Source organism: Equus quagga, chromosome 19 (genome assembly GCF_021613505.1).
Source record: "Equus quagga isolate Etosha38 chromosome 19, UCLA_HA_Equagga_1.0, whole genome shotgun sequence".
Lineage (NCBI taxonomy): Eukaryota > Metazoa > Chordata > Mammalia > Perissodactyla > Equidae > Equus > Equus quagga.
The window spans coordinates 39977-66997 of record NC_060285.1 but is presented as its reverse complement, the minus strand read 5'-3'; the positions used below and the strand labels follow the sequence as shown (position 1 = coordinate 66997).

The following is a 27021-nucleotide window of genomic DNA, read 5'->3' as shown; positions in this document are numbered from 1 at the left end:
CCGGCCCCACGCCCGGCCCCGGCCCGGCGCCCCCCGCGCCCCCCGCGCCGCCGCCCCGGGGCCCGAAGCGGAAACTTTACAGCGCCGTCCCCGGCCGCAAGTTCATCGCCGTGAAGGCGCACAGCCCGCAGGGCGAGGGCGAGATCCCGCTGCACCGCGGCGAGGCCGTGAAGGGTGAGGGGCGCGGGGGGCGGGGTCGCGGGGCGCGCAGCGGGGTGCGCGGGCCTCCTGGGGTTCGCGGGTGCTCCTCTGAGGTGCGCGGTCGGGGTTTTCCGCGATCGAGGAGGGGCTGATGCCATTTTGGGGGTCTCTGTCATTGGGGGTATCCCGCGGAACTCTGAGCCTCTGTGGTCATTATGGGACACATCTGCCTCTGGGGATTCCTTGTGTCACTGTGGAGGGCTCTTTGTCAGGGAGGGGTGTCTGTCTTCATGGGGTTCGTGTCATGTGGACCCCTTTCGATCCTATGTCATTATGGGTTCCCTGTGTCACCGTAGATGCTCCTCTCTTCGTGGGGTATTTCTGTGCCCTGGGACTGGTGTCATTGGGGTTCTGTGTATTTGAAGGACCCTATCCCATTACAGAGCTTCCTCGAATTCCCTGTGTCACTACTGGGACTTCTTCATTGGAAATCCTTGTGATGTGTGGGGACCCTGTGCAATTCTGGGGGATATCTGTGACAATTATGTGGGTGTCTATGTATTATGAGGGTTTCTGTCACTGGGCTTCCTGTGTTCTGGGGGAATCCCGTGCCATGACAAGCTCCTCTCATTATGGGGGTCTCTGTCATCATTGGGGTCCTGTCCTCCTGAGTGCCCTATGTTCATGGGCGCTTGAGGAAGAAACAGTTGTGAGGGTCAGCCCTCCTTGGTCCATCATGTGATCTGATCCACTGGCCACAGCACAGTGATTCTGAGTTCTTGGCAGTGACCCCTCCAGTGGGTGACAGAGAAGGCTGGGGGTTGGTTCAAGAGGTGGGAGGAGAGGGGTCAGCTGGGAGGGCATGTGCAGGATTGTGGCCCCTGCCTCTGCCTACTGTCTCCCCGCGAGTGTGTCCATCTGTGTGTGTGTCTGTCCCCCACATGCCCATCCTGTGCTGTGCCCATCTGTTCATTTCTCTCTTCTGTGTGGATCCCAAAATCTTCCCAGAGAAAAAGTCAGGAAGATGAAGGAAAGGAAGGAAGAGAAGGAGGAAAAGGGTGAAGGGTGGGTGGGCAGAAGCTGAGCCTGAGGTGGTGGTGATGTGGCGGTGGTGGTGGTGGTGGGAGAGGTGGGTTCCTAGCTGCCCTGCCCTGATAGCCTGTCTGGCTTCTGTCCCTCCAGTGCTCAGCATTGGGGAGGGCGGTTTCTGGGAGGGGACCGTGAAAGGCCGCACGGGCTGGTTCCCGGCCGACTGCGTGGAGGAGGTGCAGATGAGACAGTATGACACAAGGCACGGTGAGTGACCCCCATGTCCCCCATGCGTCTCCTGAAGGGCGTTGTCCCATCCAGCTCTCCTTTGGCCTTGCTTGGAGCTAAATCCACATACATATTCACAGAGGGAAGACTAGAGTGAACTCAAACACGTTTGAAGTGGGCGCAAACTGGTGTACATGAGACACATGGTGTGCACACACCCTGCACGTACTTATGAACACATGTGCGTACAACCTGACACTTCACATCAGTGGAGACATGTACAATGTGCCCTCAGGATGGACATGTATGAATGTGCATCTGCCTGTGACTCCACACTTGGCTCCTAGTGACCCCCGCACCCCCGGTCCTCACACAAATACTGGGTGCTTGGAGTGTGCAGCTGGCAGACAAGTAAAGAGGTCAGTATGAGAAAGGAGGCATCTTTCCAAAGTAGACAGATTGTCCAGGTGGGCAGTGCAGGGAGGCCTGGAGCAGCCAAGAGGAAATGAGGCCTGTTGGCCTGGAGGGGCTATCGTGGGTGCCCTAGGGCCAGGATGGTCTGAGGGCAGCGGGTGGGGGCTGGCTGCATCCTTAGCCTGCAGGGAGGACGTGAGGACGAAGGCTGTAGCTCCTGGGGCTGGTGAGCAGCCTCAGTCCCACCCTGCTGACTGCCTGGGCCTCCAGGAAGGACCCCTCTGGGTGTTGGGATCTGAAGTGGTTCTGCTAACGAAAGCAGCAGCTGGTCCTTCTGAGGCCTCCAGGCCAGGGTTGGCTGCATGTCTGGGGTATACCCTTGCAATGAGCAGTCAGGGGTCCTAGGAGGCCCCCAAACCTGTGAGTATTATTTCTGGCTCTGAGAGCTGGTGGAATGAGGGAGCCCCCTCCTAGTGGTGGCCAGTAGTGGTCACCAGTGGTATGTCTGGATTGAGGGTGCATGTGTCCCTCCCTCTGCACCTGAAAGGCTTGGGCCCAGGGCTGCTATGCTCCCTTGTCCTGGGTCAAGAGTTCCCAAGGGGAGCCTACCCCTGTGTGGCCTGGACCCCGTGTGGAGTGAGGCAGAGGCCCAGGGAGGCAGGAGTGTGGCTGCTGACCAGCTCCTGAGCAGGTGTCTTTGCTCCTTCATTCTGGCGTTCCTTGCCTCACCAGCTCTCCTGGTGGTTGATAGCATGGAAGGGACATGATCCCCTGTTATCTGCTTGTAGAGGGTAGGTGGGGTGGCATGTCCAGATGGGAATGATTTCAGAGGCTTGGGCCATGGTGCCAACTGGACAGGGGAGGGCAGGAGAAGAAGGGGGCTGCCAGCCCTGTTGAGTGGGAGTGGGTCCTGTGCTCCCCCATGGGGTGGGCAGTGAAAGTTCTGGTTTGAGAACTGTGTGGGTCCAGGGGCAGTTGGCCCTGAGTCTGAAGCTGGGGAGGGAGGGAGGGAGGTCTGGACTGGAGTCGACTTGTTATTTGAAGAATAGCAAACGTTGATTTGGTGTTTGACGTGTGCTTGACCCTGTGTCGGGAGCCAGGATCACAGAGGCTGGCTCTGCCCAGAGAGGAGCAGGCATGCACAGCAGTTACAACAGAGGCATTAATGTATGGCTGCAATGGAGGCTTGAGAACAGGGGAGCTCTCTAGGTCGGCCTGAAGGAGTCAGAGAAGGCTGCGAAGTGGAGGCGTTGTTTGAGCTGAGCCTTGAAGGATGACCAGGAGTCCTCTAGGTGGTCAGCTGATGCGAGTGGGGGCAGATCCCGTCTGCCGGAGCATGGCATGGTGTTCTAGATCTGCACGTGCTGGCAGCTGGCATGCTCCCAGCAGTGTCAGGGTGCCTGACATGGTTTTGAGCACTTTTGCATATAAGAATTCACTGGCTCATCCCAGCAGGTCTGGGAGGTGGGGACAGTTGCTGTTAGCCCATTTCTAGGAGGTCAGATTCCACAGCCCAAGGAGCAGAGTCTTATCTGTGACATAGGCAGTGGGCTGCAGGGTCCCTGCTGTAGCTGCCACACTTTATGGGCTCTGGCTGAGTGAAACCCATGTGTGCAGTGAGGGGTGGCAGGGCTGGAGTGGGGATTGTGAGGCCGATCAGGGGGCCATGGGACCAGGGCGAGGATAGTGGGACTGAAGTTTGTGGCAGTGTCACAGGAGAAGACTGGGGCTCTGTCTTCATTGTGCAGGTTGTTTAGGGTTGTGGTAGAGGCCCAGGCTGGGCAGAGCGAAGAGGTGGAGAGGGGCTGGGCAGTGGTGGGCTGAAGTCATGGAGGGAGAGGGGAGAGTACACAACGAAACCAGTGGAGGAGCTGGAGGTCCTCGGGCAATTGCATGGCTCCTGGACAGGGGTGGCTCTGGAGTTTGTCACCCAGGAGAGTGTCTGAAGGTACCTGAGTAGATGGGAGCGTTTCATGAGTGGGCAGAGGGAGAGAGGCCTACAGAGGCTGCCTGCCAGGAGGTGGTGGGAGTAACCTCTGTCCTCAGCTGCAGGCCTGGCCCCCCAGGCACTCTGGGCTGTCTCTGATCTGGGACCCAGGGGATGAGTTCTGCCAGAGGCCAGAGGGCAGCCCAGGAACAGGAACCTGCTTCCAACAGGCCCAGATCCAAAGAAAGATCTGTTTTGGAGATTGGAGTGGGGACAGAAAGGGACTTAGAGGCCAAGGAGGGGACACTGCGCCAGCATGTGTGGGCCATGCTGATGCCCAGGGTCACAGAGAGTGTGCCTCCCATAGCACCTGTCTGGAGCTGGTGGAGTGAAGGGAGGAGTTGCAGCAGGGTTGTGCTGTGAGGGGAGGGAGTGGTGCCATGAAGCCCTGTGTGCTCTGGAGGTTGGTTTGTAGGACACCAGAAAGCTGTGGCTCCCCACTCTTTCCTTCCCTTCCTCCTCCCTTTCTTTTCAGTACTTGGGGGTCATGCTGTGTGTTTTCACTTCAGCTGGTTTTAATGTGTCTGATTAATAAAACTGGAAAATGAATTTGTGTTATGTAATAAACACAATTTGTTTGGTTGACAAAAATCTAAAAACGGGACGCTAGTGAACTGTGGAGTTTGGCTGGGGGGGGGGGGGGGTCCTTCTGCAGGCAGGTGCCATGAACATTTCCAAAGTTGAGTTGATGTGGAGAAGGGTGTTGTGCCCCCCCTACCTCCCTGGGCCCCCTACCCTGAGCAGTGATGAGGCCTGGCCTGCTCTGGCCTTGGGAATGGCAGGATGGTGGATGGTTGGTGCTGGTGCCCTCAGAGGGTCTCAGTCCTGATGAGCAGTGTGTGGGAGGAGGAGAGAAGAGAGCAGATGAGTGCCTGGGAGGGTGCCAGGGTGATAAAATTACAGGCTATCAGAACCTAGGGCATCCTCCAAGGTGAATTTTCCTATTCTGTAAGGAGAGGCTCAAAGGGGCCTGTTGACTTTCTGAGAATCGCACAAATTAGTGGCAGGGTCCTGAAATCTGGACCAGTACTCACATCTGTGTCTTCTGATATTAGTAGGAACTCTTTCTTCTTTCTGTCCAGCCAGTTCTCCATCAACTCTTAGATCCATCTATCCTCTGACTTACCCACCCATCCTGCCATCCATCTACTCATCCTTCAACCCACCTAGTCAACCCAGTCCACCCCAACCCCTCCTTCCATCTATCCACCCACCCAATCCATCTGTCCATCTATTGATCCATCCATTCATCAATCCACCATTCTAGTTCTCCCCTTTCCAACAACCCACCCAGTCTGTCCATCCATTTACCCATCTTCTACCCTGTCACCATCCATCCCGCCTACTCTCTTTCCCTCCATTTAGTTATATATCCATTTACCTTTTTATCCATCCTTCTGTCTCTTGTTCCATTCATCCTTCCATCCGTCCTTCATATATCCATCTATCTACCCACCCACCTAGCCAGTTGTCCACACATCTATTCTTCCAGTTAGTGTTTGGAGTGCTATGTGCCAGCTATTGTGCTAGGTGCTAGGGTCCCAGAAATAAATAAGATCTGGTCCTTATCCACCAGAAGCTCACAATTAGTGGAGAAGACAGGTCATCAAATATTATAGGTTCCCTCTCCGATCTCATTTCCTACCACTTTCTCTCACTCCCTCTGCTCCAGCTGCACAGGCGCTCACTGTCCCTTGAACACTCCAGGCCAGTGCTTGCCTTGTGGGCTTTGCCCTGAGCGCCTGGGCTCCCAGGAAGTCCTTTACCCATATAATCCGCGAGCTGCTCTCTTACGTCCTTGCACTTTTGCTCAACTCTCCCTTCCTAGTGAGGCCTTCACATGACCACCTAGAACTGCCAACTCTCTCTCATCCTGCTTGCTTTTCTCTTAAGACTTACTAGCATTTGACATGTTATGTATGTACCTATTTCCTGTCTCTGTTCTCTCTCTCTTTGGATAGATAATAAATTCCACAGGGTAGAGGTTTTGTTCTGTTCTCTGGTGTATTCTCAGAGCCTGAAACGAACAGTACCTGGTACATAGTAGGAGCTCACTAAATACTTGTTGAATGAATAAATTAATCTTGAGAAATGCTAAAATGATAGAGAATGAGGGAGGAGCTGAGGGATGAAATGCAAAGTGGTGGTAGAGCCATCTTGGGAGCCTTCCAAGGTCTTGGAGACCTGGAGACAGTGGTGCGGGAAGGTCAGGAGGGGCAGAAGTGGGTACTAAGGTACAGGAGGATCTGATTTACAGGCAGCTGGAGAAGTAAGCCTGGAGCAGGGAGGGTTGTGGCTGGAGGTAAGGATTGGAACCTGCAGGCTTGCAGGAAGGCAGCAAGGCCAAGGATGGGGCAATGGGCAGACAGCTGGCTAGCTCTGCAGTGGCTCTGAGGGACTTTGAGATCAAGAGTACAGATGAGGACAAAGCTCTGTGGGATGCAGTGACATCAGGGAAGGGGATCCAGCCCCCAACACCTGGACCCCCTGCCCACTCACAGGCAGGGTCTGGAGCAAGGGACCCCATGAAGTTGAGCATTAGTGGGCTGTTGTGAGGGATTCAGTGAAGACACAGTGTCACTTCCATGCCACTGCAGATGGGTATATAGCATGACACTTGCACATGACTGTGGGTCACATACACACAGACATGCATGTGCACAAGCACATGCATGAACATAGCACTTACACACTATTGTGGGCCGCGCCCATGTGCATGCACACATTCGCACCTTCTTTGCTATTAGTTTGGGCTTGCTGACTCTCTCTGTGGATGGCCCTGACCTTATCTGGTCTGCTATATGCAGCCACCCAGAAGAGAGATGAGCCATAGCTCCTGCCCCATTTGAGACCCTGACCCCCAGGAGCCAAGTTTCCGCATGGTTCCCTCAGCCTTCTCACCTTAGGTCCTCTGGGCCCAGGACCCTAGGATTTGAGCCCCCCACTTCCATGTGGGCACACCCAGGCCAGGGGTGTGCATGTGGGCAGAGGCTGATGACCAGCATGGTTGAGGGACAGTTCAGGCCAGTTGGAGGACATGACCCTCCATCAGCTCCTGAAACTCCCCTCAGAAACCCGGGAGGACCGGACGAAGCGACTTTTCCGTCACTACACGGTGGGCTCCTATGACAGCCTCACTTCACACAGGTACAGGCGGGGGCAGGTGGGCAGGTGGGCACGTGGGCACCCATGCGGATGGGACATTGGATGTGGAGGGAGGTTGAGAGCTGGTCGAGGAGGCCTGGGGGTGAAGAGGTCAGAGGAGGGAGGGGTGGTGCCCAGCCCACCTCTGTCTTCTGCCTTCCCAGGTCAGTCCAAGGACACCTCCGGGGGGTGGGCCGTGCCTATGGATCCTGTTTGGGGCACATGTGGGGGTCAACCTGGCCAGCTGTGCTCTCTGGCAGGGTTCTCCTCACCCCTCTCTGCTTTCCTCCGTCAGCGATTATGTCATTGACGACAAGGTGGCCATCCTGCAGAAACGGGACCATGAGGGCTTTGGTTTTGTGCTCCGGGGGGCCAAAGGTAATAAAGGGTAGGGGGCGTGCATGTGTGTGGGGCTGGGTGTCAGGCTGGCAGCGTCTGAACACTGCTTGGGGTGTCTTCTGTTTTGCCTCTGCTCTCTTCCCTGCCTCACCCCTGGCTACCTGCCTTGCCCTACCTGCCTGCCTTACCCCTGCTCCACTCCCTGCCTCACCCCTGGCCTCCTTCCTGTTATACCCCTCTTCCCCTTAGCTTCACCCCTCCCCCCCCCACTGGCTTCACCTTTTCTTCCAGCTTCACCCCTGTCCCCCAGCTTCACTCTGTCCCCCAGCTTTGCCCCTGCCCCCTAGCTTCACCCCTGTCCCCTAAGCATCACCCTTGCCCCCTAACTTCACCCCTGCCCCCCAGCTTCACCCCTGTCCCCTTGCCTCACCCCTGTGTCCCCAACCTCACTCCTGTCCCCAGTCTCACCACTTCCCCCCAGCTTCGGCCCCACCCTTCCTTGTCCCTCTGCTGTGAGGGCCTTCCTGGCTTTGGAGTGTCTCAATATAAGGCAGCAATTCCTTCCCCTTGCTGCTTTCCAGGATCTCTGCTGTAGTGTGCCTAATGGAATGGGGGCCTTTCTGCTGGGAGGGAGCGAGTGGGGAGTTTCTCAGAGGGAGATGTCCTGGATTCCTGGGCTGGCTCTTTTTGCCCTGGGTGGCCCCTGCCTGCTGCGCCCCAGCCCCAGGTCACTCTGCCCCAGTGGTCATCTGTCCAGCGTGTTGAACCAGGTTGCTGTGTCGCAGCCACCTCCACCTGGACCCCTCTGGTGAAGTGCCTCCCTAATTGCCTCCACCCCACCCTGCAGCAGAGACCCCCATCGAGGAGTTCACGCCCACGCCAGCCTTCCCAGCGCTGCAGTATCTCGAGTCGGTGGATGTGGAGGGTGTGGCCTGGAGGGCCGGGCTGCGCACGGGAGACTTCCTCATCGAGGTGAGGCTCGTCCTTACCTGTGCAGCCAGGTGGGGTGCTGACCTCTGAGCTCTGAGGAGGACACACCTGGACTGGCCACCCACCTGCCTGTCTGTCCCAGGTGAACGGGGTGAACGTGGTGAAGGTCGGACACAAGCAGGTGGTGGCTCTGATCCGCCAGGGCGGGAACCGCCTCATCATGAAGGTTGTGTCGGTGACAAGGAAGCCAGAAGAAGATGGGGCTCGGCGCAGAGGTGAGGGGTCGGGCTTCAGACCTCTGTGCCCACACTCTCCCTTCTGACTCCTGACCTTAGACCTTTGACCCCAGGCCCACTTTCTTCTCCCCACTTCCTGACCCCAGACTGCTGATATCAGATGCCTAAACCTAGGCAAAACACCCACATTCATGGCCTGGTGCCTTCCCAGTCCCTAATGTTAGACTGCTAACCCTGGCCCCAGGCCTCTGACCCCTGACCCCAGGTTGCCCCTCCTCAGATCCCCGCCCCCTCCTTCCTGGCGTCCCCCCAGCCCTTGGTGTGGAAGAGCCCTCCTTCCCGACACTGCCAGCAGCTGCCTGGAGGCCGGGGTTGCCATAGCAACTGTGAGGTTGACGCTGCCGCTGCCGCTTATTGTCGGAGGGAAGGGGGAGGCGGCACCTGAGGGAAGAGGAAAAGCGTCTTCTCCCCGCGCCGACGTCGCGGCACAGCCAGGGCCCAGGAGGCTTTGCCAGCCTGGCCTAGCCCAGCCCAGCCCCTGGCTCGGCTGACCACATCCTGGTCCTCCAAGGGGCAGTGGCCTCCAGGACCTGGGGAAGCCCTGGAGCAGCAGGGGCCTGCCTGCCGGGAGACCCCTCCCAACCCCCACCCCATGGCTCTGGGGCTCCCTCGCTCAGCCCTTGGAGCCTACAGGGTGGGCATTCAGGCTGGAGTTGGCCAGCAGCGTGACCCCAATTGGGGCCCTTGACCACCTCCTGAGGCCCTGACTGCCCTGGTCAAGCCTGGCCCTCAGCACCCCCTGAGCTCCCAGCGCCATGAAGAAGTTTGCATCTAGCCGCAGCCTGAACAAGATCCTGGCCCAGTGCGACTCGTCCTCACGGGAGTACGAGGAGATCCAGGCGGTGGAGCGCAAGTGGCACCTGCACCTGGCCACGCCGCGCTGCCTGCTGCTGGACAGGAGGTCCAAGGCCTCCCTCTTCTTTGCAGCCCCGCCGCCCCCCAAGAGGGCTCCTAGCACCACGCTGACCCTGCGCTCCAAGTCCATGACGGCTGAGCTTGAGGAACTTGGTGAGCGGCGGGGGCAACAACAGGCGGACAGCCCAGGGTGGGAGACCAGGCAGAGTGAGCTGGGGCCAAAGCCAGGCAGAGACAGAGGGGAGGAAGGACTGACAGATGGACATATGAACAGGTCAAGGGGAAATGAGTGGGTGTGGAGTGGTGTAGAAATTGGGCACCTGTAGGGTGAGGAGGCAGGGTGAGGGCTGAAGGGCTGGGTGACGGGGCTGGAGATGGACACTGGGACAGCTGGGACTGATGACCAGGGAGCAGGGCCTGGCCCACTAGTGTATTTGCATGTGTGTGCTGCCTCTGGCTCTCCACATCTCTTGTCTGACTTGACTCCTTCATGACACAGCAGTCAGGGGACCTGGGCTCTGCTTCTGGCTCTGCCAGCACTAGCTGTGTGACCTTTGTATTTATTTTACCCTCTCAGCACCTGTTCACTCATCGGTTAAGCAGGGGTCATTGTAGGGAGCTGTTGACCTCACAGGGCCATGTGAACATTGCTGGTATGATGATGGGACAGGCCCTCGTGAGCTGCAGGAGGCAAACAAGAGTGTGTTGAGGCTTTGATGGGGCATGTTGTGGGCACAATCCCAGGGTGACCACCAAAAGCCTCATTGTGGGATGTGTATATATGTGACTGTCAATAGCCTCATCACAGGCATGTCCAGATATACATGACTGTGTCCTGACATACGTGACAGTTAGTAATGGGCATGTCCTTACATACCTGACCATCAGCATCCTCATCATGGGCCTGTTCCAGTGCACATGACTGTTAGCATGCTCTATCTATCCTTCCATAATTGGAACCCAGTCCTAGTTCCAGAGTTTGCTCTGGCTCCACCATAGAAGGAACCCTGATCCTGGTTCTAGACTGAGCCTCAACCCTGGCTTCAGGCCTGGTTCTACCCTATCCATAGAAAGAACATTTACCTGTCCCCCTAAATTATTCCTGGCCTTACTCATGGACTGAGTCCTGACGCTGGTCACAGGCTGAGCCATCCCCCTTGCAAGCAGGTACTCTTGACTGCAGTTTAGTTCACTGTGGAGGACAGCCACCATGATACTCTAGGCTGATATGGTCAGGATTTTCTTCCCCATAAATATTCTGAATAAAATAAAATTTAAAAAACACACAGCCAGGGCCAGCCCTAGTGGTCTGGTGGTTATGTTTGGCGTGCTCCACTTTGGCAGCCTGGGTTTGGTTCCTAGGCATGGACCTACACTGCTCTGTTAGTGGCCATGCTGTAGTGGTGGCCCATAGGCTAAAAAAAAAAGAGGAAGATTGGTATGGATGTTAGCTCAGGGCGAATCTTCCTCAGCAAAAACAAAACACACACACACACATGCACACGCACACACACACAGCCAACTCAAAACAGAGGAAGAGGAATTCCCCAGATCTCAAAAATGAAGAGAAAAATCAGACTGAGAGGAGGCTGAGGCTTCTGTGGTTCGTGAGGGCTTGGGACAGGACATAAATCCTACGGGCAAAGGGCTGAGATTCTGATGCCTCCACAAAGCCAAGAGATGAGAAGTGAGAAAGTTAGAACCAAGCCCAAGAACTGGAATTAACATCCAAAGAACTGGAAATCATAGAATATGAAAGAGATAAAATAAGGTGTTTAAATATTAAGTTTAAGAGAACTAACAGAACTCATAATGAAAGAACAGGACAGTACAAAAAAAGAATAAGCAGATTATGAAGGGATCCTTAAAGAACTCTTATTGAAACAAAAATTATAGCCACTGAGATTAAAACATTCATGGCTGGGATAAACCAGATATACTGGACCCAGCTGAAAAAAGGACAATGAATTAGAAGATAAGTCTGAGGAAATTATTCAAAATAGAGCACAGAAAGATAAGGAGATGTCACATGTCAAAGGGCAGGTGAGAGACACAGAGGGCAAGTGAGAGTCCCAGCCTAATGAGAGTCCCAGAGGGAAAGAATGGAAAGACTGGGGAAGAGGCAGCATTTGAAGAGTAAGGCTAAGAATTTTCCAAAATTGAACAAGGATGTGAGACTCCGGTTTGAGGAAGTGTAAGTCCCAAGCCGGGAAATAAAAACAAATCTTCATCTAGACCTTTCGTAGTAAGACTTCACAGCACCATTGGCAAAAGGAAAATCTTAGCTCCCAGAGAAAGAAGCCAGATGACTTAGGAGAGGTGGTTAGACTGGCAGCAGACTTCCCAGCAATAGTACATGCTAGAAGACAATGGAAAAAGGACCTCAAAATCTTGAGTCAAAATGTCTTTCCACCTAGAATTCTATATCCAGCTAAACCACTCATTCAAGAGTGAGGCAGAGAAGCTAGCAGACTTCTGGCCCCAGGGTCACACTGGGCCAGGGCTAGTCATGGGGAGCTGATTCATCACACTGATTGAGGATCCAGACTGGTCGATAAACCAACACCAGTAGGCAGCTGGGTCTGGGTAGACACCACCAAGGCTCTGGGGAGTGGGTCCCAGGAGCCTCCTTCTAGAGGCTGTCACATAGCCATGTTCAGCTGTATGTTTAGAAAGGGATCTTCCTAGTTATGCACGAACAAGTGCTTGGGCAGCCTGAGATCTGTAATCTGGGTCCCAGTGGAAGGAGAAGAATTGCCTTCTGCTCTCTGGGCTGCTTCTGTCTGAAGAAACCAGTGAACAGGAGAGCCTCTTTCCTCTCTATGCTGTTCTGGGGCATTTCCTCAGCTGCTGCGTGACGGGGTTGCTCCACAGACCCTTGTCTTCCGGAGGGGCTCACTCTCGCAGCCTCAGGTCAGCATTTTCACCAGCTTTTCCCTGAGCAGAGTCTAGAGGAGGATGAAGGGATGGCTTAGCACAGAACCTCCATCCATACTGCTGAGTGAGGAGTCACAGCTTTTGTTGAAGCTGGACCCAGACTCTACATTTCTCTATTCAGAGGAGGAGAAGCCACTCCTGCCCCCAGACAGTAGTTGTCCTGGGAAGCCAGCCTACTTGCTAACCTTCTGACCAGTCCCCTGTAGAAATGCCTGATTTGTGAAAGCCAGGCCAGCATCTTGGTTTCCCCAGGTACCTGAGGGATCACCTACAATCCAACATTTGTGCTTTTAAAGGTTCATTGCCAAGATAAACGTGTCAGTTCTGTGTCACACTGTTGAGAGCTGATAGAATGCTTTAGGATCCTGTAGTCTATTAAGAGGATGACCTGAACACCTGGAAAGAAAGGAAAATGGGAGGTGACAGAAGAAGCAAGTGGCAAGGGTGGAGCTCATGTCCATGTGGCTGTTTGCTGCTCAGAGTGTGAGGGAGAAGCAGGGTCCTACAGGAGAAGGAGGAGGGAGAGAACATCCTGGTGGCAATGGTACGAGCACAGGCAGTGCCCTGCAAGTGAAGGGTGGAGGTGGCTGCCAGAAATGGGACTGAGAAGAAGGCGTGGGGTAGAGACCCTCCTCCTGAGACGAGTGGGAGGAAGAGGAGGAAGGGCGGACACCCCCGCGCCCTTCAGCACTGGGGCTCCTCACGGTCACACTGCTCGTCTACTCAGCTTGAATCAAGGATGTGCTGGGGCTGCAGAGGCCAGTAGAGACTCAGGGCAGGGAGAGCCCTAGTGGTCCGAGCCCCTCCTGTTCATCCACTTTCCTGTGAGGAATCTGGACCTTCTGGGTCCCTTTTCCTTTTGTGATGACAATGTCAGGACAGGTGCCACGCCAGTTTGCAGTCCCTGACTGGCCTCCATCTGGCAAACACTGCACAGAATGCTCAAGGGTGACCACTGTAGCCATCATGGCCTCCAAATTTGGTTTTTATGGGGTTTTGCCTTTTTTTCTGAACAAACATTTGACTAAACCAAGCATGATTTAGTTGTGTGTGGACATCTCCACATATGTGTACATGTCTGCATGTGTGTGTACAACTGTGCATGCCAGTGTGTGGATGTGCACAAGCATGTGTAGACATGCACAAGCCTACATGTGTGTGCATGTGTGACTGGATGTGCATGCACATGCATGTGTGCACACGTGTGAGTGGATGTGCACAAACGTGTGCGTGTGTGCATGTGTATGTATGCACACACAAGCATATATCCCTGCTGGTAGTTTCCACCTTGAGTTTCAAGTTGTGCACTGACTGCCATTTGGGCAGATTTGCCACTCAGGGTCTGAGAGGGAGGTGTAGGCCCAGGGCTGTGGGGGGAGGTCCTTGTTTTAGGAGGGGTGGGGGTAGGAGAGATGGGGAATGGGAGTGGGGAGTTGGGCCCAGTGTGAGGGAAGAAGCCTGCCTCTTACCCCATCTGCTCTGTTTCTTGATTCCAAGCCTCCATTCGGAGAAGGAAGGGGGGTGAGTCATCTGCTGTGTCCCCAGGCTCAGCTCTACCTGACCCCTGTCTGGGGAAGTACTGGTGTGTGAGGAGGTTCCAGTTCAAGTCAGAGTGGTCTGGAAGCCTGGGTTGTACTCTCCTGTTGGTCTTCTCCCTGGGGATCTGGTGGGGGCACAGTAGAAGGACCTGGGAAAGGACAGATGGGGAGTTCCCAGGGGTGTGGCCATCTGGGGACATGATAGTGGGGCATAGCCATGGGCCTTGGGGGCTCAGGTGAGCTGGGGGACGTGAGAGCTGTGGAGGCAGCCTGGTGAGGCAGAGCTGGGAGAGCCTCCCAGTGGGGGCCACAGCACGAGCCATGGTCTGAGGCTAGGGAGGGCAAGGGTTCCAAGTCCCTAGCTCTGGAGCTCTCTCTGGGAGCACGGTGACTGGGCCTGGGGGTGTGGGGGTAGGAGTGTCGGGTGCTCAGCTCCGGCCTGTGTTGCTTCTTTCTGTCTCTTCTCTGGGGCCTCTTTGTTCCTGATGTGTGGATCCCATTGCTGTGCTGATCTGTTATGGGGTCAGGCACACAGTGCTGACAGTCCCTTCAGAGCAGGGGTCTGTGCCCCACAGCCTCGGGGAGGGAGCTCGGGATTCCCCTGCTCAGCATTGCCCGGGCTATTGCCTTTACCACCCCCTGCTCATCGCTTCAGGAGTTGCCTCCTGTATCCTTTGAGGCTTCTTTCTTTGTGTCCTGTGTATCCAGCCTGGCTGCCAGGGGATAGAGTCTGGGCCTGGGCCCTGAGGTCCTGGTGAGATCCCAGGGCCTGGCCTCTGCCAGCCTCCACCACCTCTTGGGTGGACAGGAGCCTCTTTCTGCTGCACAGAGGTCAGGGCCAGAAGGAAGCCTGAGGTGGCTGCTTGGCCTCAGGCGTGTGTGTTCACTTACATGTCCACGTGCCTGGTGCCCAACCGTCCCTTACTCTGGGATCCACTGGGCCTTCCCCGTGCCGGGGACACAGTTGTCTCAGCCCAGGCCCTCCTGCATGGTGTGCAGCCTTGCCCTCTGAGTCTTCTGTTGCCCCTGCCCGGGTGCCGGTGGAGCGTCTGCTTCTGTGTCTTTTCAGGTTTTGAAAACATGGCAGGTCTCCTCTGACGCCACTTCTTCACACCTTTGAGGCGGACACACAAGCTGTTTCTGGAAGATGTTGGTTCTGTCCTCAGCTCATTAGTGGGGTTCCTAGGGTGTTGTGCTGTGGCCTGTGTGCTTCTTCCAGTTGCAGGGGAAGTGGTGGGCGATTCATCACTCCCGCAGGCCCCTCATCCCTGCTTGGGTCCTGGCTGTTCAAACAGCTGCCTACCCAGCTGTGTCTGCACCACATATTGCATCCTGACAGCCAGTGTATGTGAGGCTGCTGGGAGCGAACAGTTCCCGGTGCCCCAGACCTGGCTAATGGGCTTCATTTCCATTTCTAAGTGTCTAAAGTAATTTAAGAATATATTTTCTAATTTTGTTGGAGATTGCTTTCAACCTCACCAGCTTGTAGTTTGCAGAATACTTGATTCTTTCCCTTTTGAAAATCTCGTCTGGCCCCAGCACCATCGCCCCATGGCCAACAATATGTGCTTTGCTAACTTCATGTGCACGCTGCTTTGGGTCTCTGGGAGTGAGTTCTTCTGAACCTAGAGATGCAGCCTCTAAATCCATAGCTCAGGTGAGCGTGTGCCCCATGAGTCCCGCAGAAATGTTTTCTTTCCGCTCATGTCTTTGTGTCTGCGGTTTCTGGATAGCATGGTAGTTAAGTCTGATCTCTTGTTAGATCTGTGATCTGGGGCAGTTTATCTCTCTCAGAGCGTCAGTTTCTTTTGGGTAAAATGAGGGCAGTAACAGTAGCTTCTTCATGTGGTTGTTGTGGGATGAGAGGATAGGATTCATGTAAAGCTCGTCTAACTCTGGAAATCACCAAGGACTTAACAAATGGTGTTGATGGTGATTTCAGTTTTCAAAAGGGAGTTATTCACTTCATTACAAAAACAAACAAGGACCCCTCTAATGAGCCCGCCCTGGTTTGCACCTGGGCCCCGGCACCTGGTGGTGCTGGGAGCCATGCACAGACCCAGTGAGCCAGTCTGTAGATGGAGCCTGTTTTGCTGTTGAGTTGTAACATTTGTTGCACTCCTGCATTATCCAGGGCCAGGCTGGACTCTCGGGGCATACAGGGGAGGGTGTTTGTTCTCTTTTGCCGAGAGCTGTGAGCTGTTTGGGGGAGTTGCGGTATAGATGTGAGGAGCTATAGCAAGTGTGTCCTGGGCACTTGCCCTGAGCCAGACACAGCTGCGGCACTTATGTGTGTGCTGATTCTCACAACAGACACTGAAGCAGGCACCATTTTTATACCCGTTTTATCAGATTAGGAAACTGAGTCACAAAGAGGTTCAGACAGGACAGAGTCAGTGAACTTGGTGGGTCTGGTCTGGGTTGGGTACCAGACATCTCAGAGGAGTTTGTTTACTTCCCCACAGCAGTTGCTGAGCGGGGTACAGAGGTGGAGCCAGCAGGTGCTGGCGGAGGTGTCGAGCCTGAGCACAGAAGTTCTCCAACGCGGGCACTTTGAGAGGGAAAGGACAAGCGTGGCCAGATACGTGGTCCTCTAGGGTTGGCACAGCCCTGAATGTCCAGAAGGGCTTGGGGATTTGGTTCCCGAGTGATGGGTGGGGTGAGGTGGGGCTACTGAGTGAGGGGTCAGTGTGGTGGCCAGGTGGACACGGAGCTGCCCCCAACCCCTGCTGTGTCCGTCGTGCTGGCCCCCAGTGGACCATCCCCATCACCCAGCCAGAGCTGATAGTTCTCAGACAAAATTTCCAAGTCATGTTGATAATCAGGAATGACACTGAAAACGTTAAATAGCTTTAATAAAAACAAGCAAACAAAGCTTTTCTTTTACAATGGATTTGGGAAGAATGCTGCTTGAGCCACATGGTGCCTTTCCCCCTTCCTGGGCCTTGTGCAGGCATCAGCCACCTGGGCCTTCCTTACCCTCCTCGATTATCTGACTCCGATTGCTTTCCGAAGGGCTGGCAGAAGCCCCTTTAGCACCTGCCCTCTCAATATCCTCCTCTCTTCTCAGCACCACCCACCCTGGGTGGGGCTGCTATTACTCATGATGGTGCTTTGGGCTCCTGTCCGATCCACATAAAGCCGTTTTTTAGGTCCCCAGCCTGGGGCGGTGAGCTCAGTTTTTAGAAGGTATCCGCTGTTCATTCATTCTTGGTTTATTCACATCTTTTGGGACACCTGCTGTACATCAGGGTCTGTCCTAGGGCTGTCGTCCCACTAGGCACAGCTTGTCTTTTGGTCAGTGGGGGCAGATAGATGATGATGCCATGTGCTGAGGAGAAAAGGGAAAGGTCAAAGGAGACAGTGAAATTCAGGAAGTCTGTCCCCTCCCTGGTCCTCTCCCTAATAGTCAGTCAGGCTTTTCCTGGAGTGGGGTCTGTGGGGTCTCCTGGAGCCTCCCTGAGGATCGAGAGGCCAGGCTGGAGCAGGGTCTGGGTTCTGGTGTGTGAGGGGCTTGGGTGGGATGCACGTTAAGGGACCTCCCCGTCTTGGGTCTGGGATGCATGCCTTGGGAAATGAGGGGCCTGAGGTGGGCGGGGCCCCTGTGGCCTCTGTCAGAAGCACTGGGTGGATCAGCCTTGGGAGGACACAGCAGTGGGGCTGCAGAGGGCTGTAGCTGGCTCAAGGACCACGTGGCTGAGATGGTGCCTCCCTGGCTGTGCAGAGAAACTGGATGAGATCCTGGCAGCCGCCGCAGAGCCAACACTGAGGCCAGACATCGCAGATGCCGACTCAAGAGCCGCCACTGTCAAACAGCGGCCCACTAGTCGGAGGATCACCCCTGCTGAGATCAGCGTAAGCCAGCCAGGCAGCTGAGGGCACTGGGGGGTGGGCGGGGCATGGGGTCGGAGTGCCATGTCCCCTACTGGGTGTTTGTGTGTTTTTCTGGGGTGGGGGTCCATCATTTGATCCCACTCTCCAGGGGTGGGAATGAAGGACTCTACAGCCTCTCCCAGAGACACCGGGGCCCATCTCAGCCCCCAGAACGGCCACAGTCCAACACAGGCTGAGCCCTCACTCCTGGCTGTGGCTTTCGGTGCCTCCTGCCTCAGGCAGGTTCTGTGCCACGTCCAGGACCACCTAGAGCACCCCCGCTCTGTGTTCCCCCCACCCACTCCTCTCACTTGGTGCCTCTGGGCCACTCCCCTAGCTTCACCCGGGTCAAACCCAGGGCCTCTGTTCTGGCCCCGTCTGCATCAACCCCACCCAGCACTGTCTATAGCCGGCCCCACTGGCTGTGTCCTTGCTCCCTGGGGCAGGGCCTGGGTCTGATTCCTGGGTCAGGCACCTCGGGCACCAGCACTGCTGGAATTAGTGCATGAGGCATCTGATCTCAGGTTTAGGAGGAGAAGGGGTGGGGCTGGATGGAGACTGGGGACCCCAATGCCTAGAACCTCCATATAACCCCCCAACTCCCACAGTCATTGTTTGAGCGCCAGGGCCTCCCAGGCCCAGAGAAGCTGCCGGGCTCCTTGCGGAAGGGGATTCCACGGACCAAGTCTGTAGGTACGGCTGGGCTGGGGGCTGCACGGCACCGGGAAGAATGGGGCTGGGGCTGGGGGGGATGCGGGGCTAGAGGACCTTGTCTCTCCCCACCCTTCAACTGGGGTTCCCAGTTTCTCTCTGAGTCCTGCCTCTCCCTGGTCCCAGCCCAGGAATCTCATTTGTTTGTGGACATATGTAGGGGTCAATCCTTCCTCCAACCCAGAGATTCTTTGCTGAGAGAGACCCTTGAAGGCTTCTCCCATATCCACTGCTCCCCATCCAGTGGGCAGCCCCCTCCTGTACCTCTCACTGACACCAGCATCCCTGTCTCTGGGGTCTTCCATCTCCTGTCCTGGCTGCTCCCCCTGCTGCCTGAATACATGTTGAGATTTTGATCCTAAAACTACCTTCCCTTTGAACCTGCCCCCAACCCCCAGGTATTGCTCTCTCTCTCCTCTCCTTCACAGCCAATTTTCTCCAAAAGTCACCTGTACTTGCTGTCTGCTGTCTACCACCTGCTCCTCAGCCTGGGGCAGGCTAGCTCTGTCCATACCTAAACTGAAATTGCTCCCACCAGGGTCGCCAGTGGTTTCCAGGGCATTCTTCCCAGTGGACACATGACCAGCCCTCCTCTTACTGACCTTAATTGGCATTTGATTTTTCTGCTCCGTCCTCCATGAAACTCCCCTCCCCTGGCTATAGGACAACACTTCCTGGCTCCCCCTCAGTTCTCAGGCTGCACCTGTTCAGTCCCCTCCGCCACACCAAATATGGGTTCTTCTCAAGGCTGTGTCTTTAGTCTCTTTACCTTCTGCCCCTGTCTCTTTGGGGCCTCATCACACCCCAGCCACTGTCAGACCCCACACTTGGCCATCTCCTGTCTTGACCCAGACTGGGTCATCCAACAAGCCCCACCCACTGCTGATCCCTCTAGGCATCCAGTCCCCCCTCACCTGCCCACCAGTCCATCCCCCACAGACCTGTCCACTTTTCTGTCCATCTGTCCACCTGTCATTCATCTGTCCATGTACACCCCACCACACCAACCATCAGAGCAAATGTAGTGAGTCAGCACTCACTACAACTCGTCAGCACTCACTACAACTCTGTTTTATGCACACTGGCTCATTCACTACCTACTGTAACCATGCTGAGTTAACACGACTAGTGCCTCTATGTTACAGATAGGGAAACTGAGGTAGAGGTAAGATGACTTGTCCAGGGTCACACGGCTGCCGTATCTGTCTTCTCTTCCCTCATCTGGCCAACCAGCTGCCCAAACCCCAATCTCTCATTCACCCCGGAACCCCTGCTGATTGATGCCCACTCTAGGCTGACCCTGGGCAGGGTCTTGGGGCTCAGGTGGGGTAAGTGACACGTCTGCAGACAGCTCAGCTCAGCAGTGATATGGTGAGTGAAGGTGCATGTGCAGGTGGAGCCAACTAGGGAGCATCAACCACATCTGGGCCTCCTGGAAGGCTGGATGGGGTGTTTGAACTTAGACATGCAGGATGAGTGGGGTTTCTGGGAGATAATCAGGTGAACTGCTGACAGAGGCCTTTGCATGTGGCATGGTCCTTCAGGGACTGCTATGGGTCATTTCTGTAAGTGGGAGGGTGGGGAAGAGAGCAGATGAATCTTCAGCTACTTGGAGCTGAGAGGTGCTCCCCCTGGCTCCCAGACCTTCCTGGCCTAAGTCCTGGGCATCCTCTGTGGTTTCCTCCTCATTCTTTACCTCCCTGACAAATTAAGAGGGGTCTGCCTCCTTACATGCCTTGCAGCCCTGCCCAGCCCTTGTTGTCTTGCCCCTAGAGCACAGCTTTGGTCTCCTCATGACCTCCTGCCCCAGCTTCACCCTCTGGTCCATCCCTTTGGCCAAAGGGGGCTTTCTGCAAAGTAGATTATCACCCTATAACCCTCCAGTTGACCCTCTGTGGGCTCCTCATTGTCTTGGGCCCTGGGGACCAGCCCCAGCCCTCTCCTGCTTCATCTGGGGACACATGTCTCCCCTCCCTCTGACCTGAGTCTACCAGCACCTGCTGTTCTCCACCTGTCCTCACTGCCCAGATGGCCTGTCCCTCAGCTCTGTCCAGTCCCAGGACTAATTGAAGAGGTCCAGATCTAAGTGACTGCCCTGAAGGATGTGAGCCTCTCAGTGGGAATTGCCAACTCTTCCCCGCTCAGTCCTCCTGGACTCCCCTGTGCTCAGTCCATGAATGAGCTGGAGGGGCTCATCTCTAATTCCCCTTGCCCTGGCCTGCTGCTCGTTGCAACATGAACGTTAGTTGAGGTGTCTCCTTGTCTTGTCCCGGGGCTCCCCACCTTGTCTTGGCTGTGTGACATGATTGAATCCTTGAAAGCTCAGGGTCCTGATTCATAAACATTGGGACCATCTAGGACTTAACCTTCAAGGCCACTCTGAGGCCCACCTAGTGGGCTATACTCACAGGCTGAGTGCCGAGCTCAGCAGCGACTGCTTGTGTTGTTAGTGGACGTAGGTTCTGCATTTGGAGGCTGGCATACAGTAGTGCTTGAGAAATGCTCGCTGCTGTTATGTGGACAGAGGGCCCCAGCCCCACCCCAGGTGGGATCAGGACAGATTCTTCGTTTCATCCTGAGGCGAGGGACCTGTCTTTACCCTAAGTTAGAACTTGGCATGCCAAGCTCCCTATATCCCCTCAGAGCACTAGCTTTTCCTGCATAGCTCTGTCTCATGCACAGGCTTGGGGTGTTCAGTGCGTGTTTGTATGCTGCACAAAATACGCAGCAAGGAGGAGACCCAGCACGGACTTGGAACAGATTATGTGTCCAGTGGTGGGGGTGGAAGGCAGACCTAGAAATGAGGATGACCATGACCTCAGCTGCTTTCCTGGGCTGCTTCTACGTGCTTACCCTGTGCTGTAAGCTTTAAATGGCTCCAGTTCACACAGCCCCACAACGGGGGGGGACCTTTCTCCTGAGATGAGGAAAGTGAAGTGCTAAGAGGTTAAGGAATGTCAGATAGTAACTGGCAGAGCTAGAATTCAAGCCTAAGTCTTTACACAAAAGCCCACCCTTGCTGTGCCTGGGGATTACAAGAGCTGTTATGCAGGACAAGATGCAAACAGTGCAGTGTGGGAAGCCTGGTGAGAGCACCGTGGTCACTGAAGGAGGAGGTGGTTGGGAACAGGCAGTCTGCAACATAGTGAGTTCATAAAAATGTGACCAAGACCAGAGTGAGACCAGGTGTAGATGCCCCAGGCACTCCACCAGAGACCTGTGTGTGTCAACATGGAGGAGCCATTCATCCACTTTCCTTGGACCGGGCTAACACCCACAGCCTAACTGAACACACCTGTAGCATGATGTCCACAAGGACATTTGGGAGGTCCTGCCAGGTTCTAGCCAGGTAGCAGGACGATGAGCACCCTGAACACTCCAGCCCTGCTCTTGCACAGCTCCTAACGATGTCTGCGTGAGGCAGGCAGAATGGAGTTCTTTTTAAGCCTGTGTTGCCCATGAGAGAACTGACGCTCCGAGGGGCTCAGGGCCTAGCCTGGGGTCACACAGCCACTTCAGAGTAAAACTAAAGTATGTCTCAGGTGCTCAGCCTGCAATTCCATTTTAATCCTCCCTCCCTCCCATGCAACCTTATTGAATTTCAGCGACTAGGGTTACAGCAGTGACCTGGCAGCCTCTCCCTGTCCAGTCCAGTCCACACCAGGCTCTGGGGTGGAGCCTCTGGCGGCTTCTCTTCACAAAGCACCTCCCCACCTGGGCGTCAGCTCTCTTTCTGCCATAAGGCATGGGTCCACTGGCAACAGCCCTGCTGCACCCTGTGTACAGTCAGTGTATCACTCCTGCTCTGGGAGAGCATCCCTCTCAGTTCTGATCATCTCCCTTCCACTTCTGGTTGCCACCTGGGCCGCCCAGTGACACCTACTTGTTCCGCTGCTGGTGGCTCTGAGATGTGGCCTTGTTTGGTCGGGTGTAATGCCCTGCACCACTCGCTCCTAGTTCTTCCCTGCAGTTCTGTCCTGAGCACTGTGGGGGCTGCCCCTACCCTCTTGGGGGTGTCTTCTTTGGGCCTTCTCCATGTCTTGGCCACAACCCTGGTAGTCAAGGTTTGGGTCCTTTCTCAGAGCGTCTGCTGGTGGGGCCTTCCTCTACCCTATATCTGAACCAATGCCTCTCTCTCATCTTCGAAAGAGCCCTCCTGACCCAGCACTGGGCCTGGGGTACCGAGCCTGGGGGGTCCAGGGACAAGCCCAGACTAGGGGCCTTGCTCACATCCCCTGCTCTGAGCTCCCCTGTCTCCCTGCTCTCTAACCCCGAGCCGGCCCTGACCCCGTCCTGTCTGGCGGGCTAGCGCCTGCCGTCATTTTCTAAGGGGCATCCTTACAACCCTTGCGTATGGGACCGTGGCTGCCCTGGGGTGGCGTCAGGGCAGGGCCAGCCTCTGCGAGGGGCGGGCGCCCGGGTCCAGAGGGGCCTCCTCCTCGAGGGCACTGGCTTCCAGCGCCCTGGCCGGTCTCACCAGGCCCCTCTGTCCGCAGGCGAGGATGAGAAGCTGGCGTCCCTGCTGGAGGGCCGCTTCCCGCGGAGCACTTCGATGCAGGATACTGTCCGCGAGGGCCGCGGCATCCCGCCCCCGCCGCAGACCGCGCCGCCGCCCCCGCCCACTGCCTACTACTTCGACTCCGGGCCGCCCCCCGCCTTCTCGCCGCCGCCTCCGCCGAGCCGCGCCTACGACACTGTGCGCTCGAGCTTCAAACCCGGCCTAGAGGCGCGCCTGGGCGCGGGGGCCACGGGCCTGTATGATTCCGCCGCGCCCCTGGGGCCGCTGCCCTACCCCGAGCGGCAGAAGCGCGCGCGCTCCATGATCATCCTGCAGGACTCGGCGCCCGAGGCGGGCGACGCCCCTCGGCCCCCGCCAGCGGCTACCCCGCCAGAGCGCCCAAAGCGCCGGCCGCGGCCGCCAGGCCCCGACAGTCCCTACGCCAACCTGGGCGCCTTCAGCGCCAGCCTCTTCGCGCCATCCAAGCCTCAGCGCCGTAAGAGCCCGCTGGTGAAGCAGCTGCAGGTGGAGGATGCTCAGGAGCGTGCGGCCCTGGCAGTGGGCAGCCCTGGGCCCGGCGGCGGCAGCTTTGCTCGCGAGCCCTCCCCGACACACCGCGGGCCTCGTCCGAGCGGACTCGACTATGGCCCTGGGGACGGCCCCGGGCTCGCATTCGGCGGCCCAGGCCCGGGCAAGGACCGACGGCTGGAGGAGCGGCGCCGCTCCACCGTGTTCCTGTCGGTGGGAGCCATCGAGGGCAGCTCCCCAAGCACGGATCTGCCCTCCCTGCAGCCCTCCCGCTCCATCGACGAGCGCCTTCTGGGGCCTGGCGCCACCCCTGGCCGAGACCTGCTGCTGCCCTCTCCTGTCTCTGCTCTGAAGCCATTGGTCAGCGGCCCGAGCCTTGGGCCTTCGGGCTCCACCTTCATCCACCCGCTCACTGGCAAACCCCTGGACCCCAGCTCGCCCCTGGCCCTTGCCCTGGCCGCCCGCGAGCGGGCTCTGGCCTCCCAGGCACCCTCCCGGTCCCCCACGCCTGTGCACAGCCCTGACACAGACCGCCCTGGGCCCCTGTTTGTGGATGTCCAGGCCCGCGACTCTGAGCGAGGAGCCCTGGCCTCTCCAGCATTCTCCCCGAGGAGCCCAGCCTGGGTTCCAGTGCCTGCTCGCAGGGAGCCGGAGAAAGCTCCTCGGGAGGAGCGGAAGTCACCTGAGGACAAGAAGTCCATGATCCTCAGCGTCCTGGACACGTCCCTGCAGCGGCCAGCAGGCCTTATTGTCGTGCATGCCACCAGCAATGGGCAGGAGCCCAGTGGGCTGGGGGCTGAAGAGGAGCACCCGGGCACCCCAGAGCTGGCCCCGGCCCCCACGCAGTCAGCAGTAGTGGCAGAGCCCCTGCCTAGCCCCCGGGCCCAGCCCCCTGGCAGCACCCCGACAGACTCTGGGCCAGGGCAGGGCAGCTCAGAGGAGGAGCCAGAGCTGGTATTTGCTGTGAACCTGCCGCCCGCCCAGCTGTCCTCCAGTGACGAGGAGACCAGAGAGGAGCTGGCCCGCATTGGTCTGGTGCCACCCCCCGAAGAGTTTGCCAATGGGGTCCTGCTGGCCACCCCACTTCCTGGCCCAGGTCCCTCACCCACCACGGTGCCAGGCCCGGCCTCAGGGAAGCCGAGCAGCGAGCCGCCCCCCGCCCCCGAGTCTGCTGCAGACTCAGGGGTGGAGGAGGCCGACACACGCAGCTCTAGCGACCCCCACCTGGAGACCACGAGCACTATCTCCACAGTGTCCAGCATGTCCACCCTGAGCTCTGAGAGCGGGGAACTCACCGACACTCACACCTCCTTCGCTGACGGACACACTTTTCTACTCGAGAAGCCACCAGTGCCTCCCAAGCCCAAGCTCAAGTCCCCGCTGGGGAAGGGGCCGGTGACCTTCAGGGACCCACTGCTGAAGCAGTCCTCGGACAGCGAGCTCATGGCCCAGCAGCACCATGCCTCTGCTGGGTTGGCCTCTGCCGCCGGGCCTGCTCGCCCTCGCTACCTCTTCCAGAGAAGGTCCAAGCTGTGGGGGGACCCCGTGGAGAGCCGGGGGCTCCCCGGGCCCGAAGACGACAAACCAACTGTGATCAGTGAACTCAGCTCCCGTCTGCAGCAGCTGAACAAAGATACACGCTCCCTCGGGGAGGAGCCGGCTGGCGGCCTGGGCGGCCTGCTGGACCCTGCCAAGAAGTCGCCCATCGCGGCAGCTCGGTGAGCAGGGCAGTGTGGGGAGGGTCCTGTCCCACGTCCATGGCCCCCCTTGTATTCTTCCTCTTGTTCATCCACAGTTCCTTTTGTTCTCCCTCCATGGCCCGTTGTGTCCCATCCCTCACTTGTTCGTGGTCCCCCCTCCTGTCTTCCCCTGTCCACCTCTCTGTTCTTTATCTGGCCTTGCTTTGTCTGCCTGGGACAGGAGGCTCTTTCAGGGATCTGAAATATCAGGGCTGCTGTTCTCTCCATCCCTGTTGGTGCTGGGAGTGGTTGCTGGGCAGCCATCAGAGACCCAGGCTGGGCATGAGCACCTCCACAGCCCTCCTGGAGGCTCCCCAACCCCGCAGTTCTTGCGGACTGTCACTCTTGCTCCTGACCAAAGCTGCCTCTACCATTAAGGGTCATTCGGTGGTCCACTCTGAGTTGCAACGACCCCCCTCTCCCCCAGCTATTTGGCTTTTCTGTGGCGCTGTGCACCCCCCTTCCTCCCTGTGGCCAGGTGGCTGCCCCATGTGGCAGGTGCCACCTTTCCTGTAGACCTCCTGCCTTGCTTCCTTTTGAGGCCCAGAGTACACTGGTTCATTTTCCTTTTGGGACCCACCACCAGCTTCCTATTTTCTGCCCCAGAAATATTTCTGTCTCTCCGTACTGCCTGAGAGTCCCTTAAACACAGATTCCTGTGTATGATTTTCAGAGTGTATTAAAAAGGCATTCTTAGATGGGAGTCACGCCATCTCTCAGCACCCTCCATCTACCCTCTCGCCTTCTCTATACCTTCCCTGTCCTGTCTGTTCACCAGGGTGGGGACTTGAAGAGGCCACCTTGTGCTTTGGAAATGGCAGGAAGGCGCTGGCTTGTTGGGAGGGGCTGAGCAGGGGGCTGGGGTGCTGCTCTGGCTGGGCAGAAGCTGCCAGAGCCCCTGGGCTGATCCCTTGGATCTTTCCTTGAAGACCCCATTCCCAAGGCTCTGTCCCCGAGGGGGACCCCCTTGGGTCTGTGGGCTCCATGGATGCTGGTAGGAGAGCTGGTTCCTGCCCATGGGTGCTGGCCTGAGGCAGAGCTGGTCATCCCCTGGCTGGTCCTTGTCTGCCTCTTTCAAGTTGCCTTTGTCTTCTGTGACCCTTAGGCCCTCCTCCCTCTTCTGGCTTTGGGGGGAATGTGTGGGGTGCCACCTGCTGACTCCCCCTTCTTGCTACTGTGAAGACCAACCCAGTGGGCCCTTTCCTGTTAACCTTGGAAGGCAGAGTTCACAAAGCAGTGAGGGATTCTGGTCTTACTTAAAAGGCTTGTCTGATCTACCTTCTTCCAGTTAAGGATTCAAAGACAAGTAGGGGCTTGGGAAGCTCGTGGTGCCTCTCCTAAGTGGTCCAGGAAGGCTGCTCTCCAGCTCTTGTCATCCCAGGGGTTTGCTCTGGGGCCCTTTCCCCTTCTTGCCTCTTCCAACTCTTAGTTGAGTGTAAAAGCCCTTTTCCCAGCAGGGCAGTGTTGAAAGTGCCCTTAGAGTGGGCATCATGGGTGTTGCCAGGGGTGTCCAGCTGGGATGAGCAGCTTGGGTCCTGGGCTTCTGCAGGACCAGACCCCTGAGGGTGGGGGTTCCCTGACCCAGCCTTGACTGGCCCCCATCTTCATCTCTGCTCCTCCTCCCTCTGTTCCTCTGTTTCCTTGGTCCCCATGAGCCTCGACCAGCCCCCGTCTTTGCTCTCTGCTCCTCCTCCCTCCATTCCTCTGTCCCCTTGGTCCCCATGAGAATTAAAGCCATTTGAAGTGGGCAGCACAGTGCAGGCCCTCAATAAACGTTTCCTGAATGGACGAATGAACGCAGCTACATGCAAGTGCCGTCTTTTGTGGTCTGAGG

At 56.9% G+C, this 27021-nt stretch overlaps 1 protein-coding gene across 5 annotated transcripts in view; it reads left to right on the top strand.

Annotated features, from left to right (window-relative positions):
* The first annotated feature begins 41 nt into the window (after positions 1–41).
* SHANK3 (SH3 and multiple ankyrin repeat domains 3) overlaps positions 42–27021 on the top strand; it is a 36291-nt gene continuing 9311 nt past the window's right edge. For all 5 annotated transcript variants that reach the window (XM_046646043.1, XM_046646041.1, XM_046646044.1 and 2 more), the window contains exons 1-10: positions 42–174; positions 1324–1437; positions 6871–6946; positions 7239–7321; positions 8130–8254; positions 8355–8487; positions 9436–9516; positions 17563–17693; positions 18320–18404; positions 22919–25166. In XM_046646043.1, the coding sequence (XP_046501999.1) occupies positions 1413–1437; positions 6871–6946; positions 7239–7321; positions 8130–8254; positions 8355–8487; positions 9436–9516; positions 17563–17693; positions 18320–18404; positions 22919–25166 (2987 nt within the window). In that variant the 5' untranslated portion in view covers positions 42–174; positions 1324–1412. The remainder of the gene's footprint in view (positions 175–1323; positions 1438–6870; positions 6947–7238; positions 7322–8129; positions 8255–8354; positions 8488–9435; positions 9517–17562; positions 17694–18319; positions 18405–22918; positions 25167–27021) is intronic.